The sequence below is a fragment of the Odontesthes bonariensis genome, chromosome 14, assembly GCF_027942865.1.
Source record: "Odontesthes bonariensis isolate fOdoBon6 chromosome 14, fOdoBon6.hap1, whole genome shotgun sequence".
NCBI classification, from domain to species: domain Eukaryota; kingdom Metazoa; phylum Chordata; class Actinopteri; order Atheriniformes; family Atherinopsidae; genus Odontesthes; species Odontesthes bonariensis.
Genome location: NC_134519.1, coordinates 9286471 through 9292266, shown reverse-complemented (window position 1 = coordinate 9292266; position 5796 = coordinate 9286471). Strand labels below are relative to the sequence as shown.

The following is a 5796-nucleotide window of genomic DNA, read 5'->3' as shown; positions in this document are numbered from 1 at the left end:
CATAAAACTTTCATAACTTACACATTTAGTCTGTCGGCAGTTGTTAGCCATGCTGTTTCCCTCGCTTTATTCTTTGCAGCTGTATTACCATTTCTGGTGACACTTTTAAAATCCTCATACAGCTCCATAAGCATTATTTGTTCAGCTGCCGAAAAAATAACACAGCTTGTCTTGCTCTCCGTTTCTGCCATCCACTCGTCAGTGCTTCTTACGTTCCTCATGTACTCGCACTTAGCCAGGCTATGTAAGCCTCGCTTGGATGTTTATTCAACGATGTTTTTTCCAGTTCTACATATATGGCTTCTTTGATTCCTCTCTCAAGCCACATGTCTTCTCTGTCAAGAATGTGGACATTACTGTCCTCAAAAGAGTGTCCCTTCTCCTTGAGATGAAGGTGCACTGCTGAGTCTTGACCTGAAGAGGTGGCTCTCCTGTGTTGTGCCATGCGCTTGTGGAGCTGTTGTTTGGTCTCTCCTATAAAGAGGTCTGCACAGTCTTTGCTGCACTGCATACACGGCACCACCCAGTTTGTGTTTGGGTGTTTAATTCTTTGGGTGAAACAGTCTGTCTGAGGCTGTTCTTGGGTTTACTGAAATTAGTTGTATGAACTCAGGTCAATGAGGCCTACAAGCCATGAATAATTAAAAAAGAGACTTTAGGTAATATTTATGTATTACGGATTTAAAATAAACTAAGATGTTCTGAGTCAAAGTGGCCAGGACACAGGCAGAGTACAGTGTAAATGAACAGAGCAGGAGCTTTAACCTCCTCTGCATCCCTGTGAGCAGGGTGAAGGCGCCCTCTTGTGTTAGTTTTCAGATTTCAGCTTTGAACATGCAGGGAGACATGAGAAAGCTTCACTGAGGCTTTGGCAGCTTCAACAACATGAGGAAAGAGAAGTTTAAATATGTGTAACATAACACTGTGTCAGTTTGTTCACAGGACTCACAACCTGTAACACTGATGCTGCTTTCAGGGAACTTCTTCCTGTTAATGTTTTTTTTTGTAAACTTTGACTTAATCAATAAGTGGCAGACTAAACAGCACAGTTACCTCTCCATCTGCATCCTCCAAACACGACTGAAACTGAGGAGTCAGCTGGAAACTCCACCTTACTGTGACCTGCTCCACCCAAACTCGTACCTGTGACGATCCTTAAACAACACGTGGAACAGAACAACGAGGGTTCATCAATTCTCAGCCCCAGAACAATAACTTTACATTATTCTGGATGAAATCATCCTGTCTTCATCATATTCTCATTAATGATCAGAGCTGAGTCAGATTTCTTTAGCAAGTCCATCACTGACAGCAGCAGAAAGTGACCAAATATACTGAACTGTAATATCGATTCTTTCAATGGCAGCTCAAGAACAAGTCGGAGGAATCTCAAGGAAAATAAAATGTTTATTGGTAGTCACTCGTCAAGCATATCAGCGCTGGGCTCAGTGGAACAGAGCTACCGCAGGAAATCTGTCAGACTGAGCCTCGATTTCCGTGTATCATTTGCATTCATAGCCTCATAGGTTGGACTCACACTCGACCGAGTATAATTGGACATGAGTAAGTTCAACATGCTTCGTCATATTCTCTGGATCAGTCAAACAATGTGTGTGTGTGTGAATCTGCACCTGTTTCCCCTGGCTTTCCCAATTGTTTTGTCTTCCCATTCCTGGATCACTTTAGGTCATTGTGGAAAAGTACAGAGACTATTTCATTCATAATGTCTAAGAACAAAGACAATTTTAACAGAACGTAATTACAATGTTTCACTGACCTGACATTTACTTTAGTTTTTTTTTATCTTTTGCTACTTCATACTTCTACTCCACCACATTCAGAATCAGATAAACAAATATGATGTAAGATCACACACATCACCTTTAATCATTCCATAGCTCACAAGTATTTCAAAGTGTCATTCCAACTAATTTATTCTATTTTTTATATTCATGTATGTTTCCATATGAATATTTTTGTAGTTTGAATAAAATCAAAAGTAAATCTACAGTTTTTCCCTGAAACAAAACCTCTGTGGTTCTGATTCTGTAACTTATGTCCAATAATTCTTCTTCCACTTCTAACTGAGTACAAATTACATCTCCTGTAATGACCGACATCATATCAAATTTTTATATTTAGGTTTGATTTGAATCACTTTGAGGTTTCACGTCGTTCTTTTTGTTTTCTAACTTTCTTCCAACATCTCAGAACACATTCAGAAACAAGTTTGAAGAGTTTGTGAGCAAACAGGTGAAACCAGAATATGATCCTGAACTAAAGCAACTCTTCCAGCCACAGATGGGTTTAAACAAATATCTCTGAAACAAAGCAGTTACTTGTTGCAGCCGTGTGTTGCCACCATGAGGGATGCAGGTGGGGTGACAGCCTCACTCCCATTTTCACAGAAACACAATTCATGATCAGGATGAATCCACAATTTATTATTTACAGAAAAAAATCCAGAATCAGGACATTCAGTTTCTGGGTTAACAAGTATTTAATATAAACACAAGAAACTTGTGCTAAAGAAAAATAAAAAATAAAGGACCAGACTCAGTGAATAATTCCCTATACTCCCTATAACATTATAACATAGATCAGTGACCAACATGTCATTGGGGTCATCAGGTGGGAACCTCCTTTCATCAGTGTTTTGTCTAGTTGGGCCCACGACACCTCCAGGAGGCTAGACAATGACCACTGGGGTCCCAGAGTCACCCCCCTAATGCCAGCCAACACTGCCCTTCACACCACAACAGCCATAATCTACCTCAGCCTCTCACCAACTGCACACCAGTCACAGCGGGGTGGGGATGCAAACCCTGGTTTGGGTAGGGTAATGAAAATATAGAGGGTGCCAGAAGTGGAGGCAGGACAAGACACACTAGTAGATTCAGCAGACAAACTCATCTAAACAGTCCTAAAATCACTAAAAATGCCAGCAAAAACAAAGCCATACAACGATCACATGTGCCAAACCCTCCACTTAAATAGCTTGAACTTCTTCTTTGCTTTTTCAAAAGTCTGTTTACCCTAAGTGCTCCCCCTGCTGGGCCCCCAGCTGCAATTGCTTCTTCTAATCCAAATCCACTGACTGGACTTTACTGCCTCATCTGAAACTTCCTTCACTATTTTCCTCACACTCTGTCCACTTACACCCAGCTCCCTCAACAATGAGACAACAGACTTTGCAACAAATCCTCTACATCCTACTTCCACTGGACAGATTCGAACCTTCCATCCTCGCTGCTCTGCTTCTGCCCCCAACTCCACATATCTAAGCTTTTTCCTTTCATATGCTTCTGCTACTAATTCCTCCCAAGGAACAGTCAGCTCTATGAAATAGACTCTCATTCTACTCCTAGAACACAAGACTATATCAGGCCTTAGATTTGTAGAGGCTATCTCCTGGGAAACAACAAGCTTATTTCCTAAATCTACCTGCATCTCCCAATCACAAGCATACTTGAGAGTTTTAAAAAAACAACAACATTTGATCTCTGAAACAAATCAAAGTAAGTAAAACTACAGAATTATTTTCACATTTACAAAGTGATGAGATCTGAAAAGAATCTGTGATAAAGGGAGGTCTGCTGATTCCTCTGTTTGGCTCCATGAAGTGGAAGAGAAACAACTACATACAAATACATCAACACAAGGATCCAACTAATATTTAGAGCTCAGAGAAGTTTGGATTTTCATGTGGAGAAATATTTCTGTGAATCAAACTCATCATTAGCAGTGATATTCTCCATGGCTGCACAGACACAGGAAAAAGCAGCAAATAAACAGCAGAACAGCAGAGACATCACAGCAATGAGCTGACTAAATACATTTATTTCACTTTACACAACTCAGCTGTGTCTCCAGCCCATCCGATATAAAATCCAGCATAGAGCGGCTGAGTGAATGTGGTCTGGACTCTGTGGAGGAGAGTCATGGTTTCAGAGACGCTGTAGAAGGACAGAACACCTGCTCTGTGATCCAGGTACACTCCTACTCTGGAGGACTGTGGACCTGAGATGGAGGTTTTCATCTTGTTGTACCAAAATTCACAACTGTTTCTGAAACATCTTAACGCCCAAGATTTGTCATTACGACCAAATCCACATTCAGTCCCACTTCCTGCTCTGCTGATATTCTTCTTTGCGACTGCTACATATACTCCTCCTCTCCCACTCCACTCCACCTCCCAGTAACAACGTCCAGTCAGACTCTCTCTGCTCAGGACCTGAGGCCATCCAGTGAATCTGTCTGGATGACTAGAATAAGACTGAGGTTGATTCATTACCATCACTTTTCTGTTCCCCTCTGACAGTAACAGCTCTCTGTATGCTGTGTTTGGATCCAGTGTGATTTCACATGAATATTTTAAGAAGTCAGCTCTGCTCTCTGGTTCTGGTTCTGGTTCAGGTTGTGACAGTAAAACATCCACATCAGTGACTCTCAGTGAGCTGTTTGTCCATTCCTCTCTCAGGATGTCCTGCAGTTTATCTCTGAGCTCTGACACAGCTGCTGTCACATCCTCAAAGTACCTCAGAGGACGGATCTTGATGCTGGATGAGTGTGTAGACTCGCTGAGTGCTGACACTGAGGGGTAGTTGAGCAGAAACTGGCTGTGATCCTCTGTGTGTGAGAGCTGCTTCAGCTCAGCATCTTTCCTCTTCAGCTCTGTGATCTCCTGCTCCAGCTTCTTCTGAAGATCTTTGACTCGACTCCCTTCAGCTTCCTGGTGGGATCTGATCTGCTGCTTCACATCAGAGCTTCTTTTCTGGATGAGACGGATCAGCTCAGTGAAGATCTTCTCACTGTGCTCCACTGTTTCATCAGCAGACTGATTGATGGCCTCCACCTCCTGCTGAAGCAGCTTCACATCTTTCTCTGCGTCCTGGATTCTCTGCTGGATCTGTTGCCGACTCCCCTCCAGCTCTCTCTGCCTCTCAGTCCTTTCTACTGCAGCTGACACTGTGTCGTGGCCTTTATGTTCATCCACAGAGCAGAGATAACAGATGGACTTCTGATCAGTACGGCAGAACATCTTAATCACCTCATTATGACGAGAGCAGATGTTCTCCTGGAGGTTCTTGGAGGGCTCCACCAGCTTGTGTTTCCTTAATGGAGCCACATCATAATGAGGCTGAAGGTGTTCCTCACAGTAAGAGGCCAGACAGACTGAACAGGACTTGATGGCTTTCAGTTTTCTTCCAGAGCAGAAATCACAGGCCACATCTTCAGGTCCAGCATAGCAGTGATCAGCAGGAGCAGCTTGGAGTCCAGTCTTCTTCAGCTGCTCCACTAAATCAGCTAACATGGTGCTTTTCACCAGGACAGGCCTCGGTGTAAAAGTATTCCTGCATTGAGGGCAGTTGTGAATTCTCTTCTGATTCTCTCTATCCCAGAAACCTTTAATACAGTTCATGCAGTAGCTGTGTCCACAGGGAATAGTCACCGGATCCTTCAGTAGATCCAGACAGATCGAACAAGAGAAGCTTTCTCGGTCCAGCTGATCCCCTTTCTGAGCCATTTCACCTGCCAGCAGCGGTGGCTGAGTAGTTTCACTTGCTCGAAGCTGAAACTACTCTGAGCTCTGATATACGAATCATGTGTCGGTGCACATAACAGAGCCTGTCAAACCTGTGTAACCTGGTATTAGTTACACCCTTCATCAATTCAAATCTGAAGGGGAGGGAACAAGGAAATATTTGGATAAGGTGGAGCTGCTTTGTTTGAGAGCAGGTAGTGTGTGGAACCTTTTTTACATCTTCATACGTCTTCATGGTTAAAATACAGGTT

The 5796-nt window shown here is 42.9% G+C and overlaps 1 protein-coding gene across 1 annotated transcript; it reads right to left on the bottom strand.

The window, feature by feature from the left end:
- Positions 1-2185: 2185 nt before the first annotated feature.
- LOC142398670 (tripartite motif-containing protein 16-like) lies at positions 2186-5540 on the bottom strand. The gene has a single exon (XM_075482765.1). The coding sequence runs from the start codon at positions 5525-5527 to the stop codon at positions 3839-3841; it is 1689 nt and encodes a 562-aa protein (XP_075338880.1). The 5' UTR covers positions 5528-5540; the 3' UTR covers positions 2186-3838.
- Positions 5541-5796: the final 256 nt, after the last annotated feature.

Coding starts and splice junctions, on each gene's coding strand:
- LOC142398670 (XM_075482765.1), bottom strand. CDS start 5,527: ATGGCTCAGAAAGGGGATCAGCTGGACCGAGAAAGCTTCTCTTGTTCG.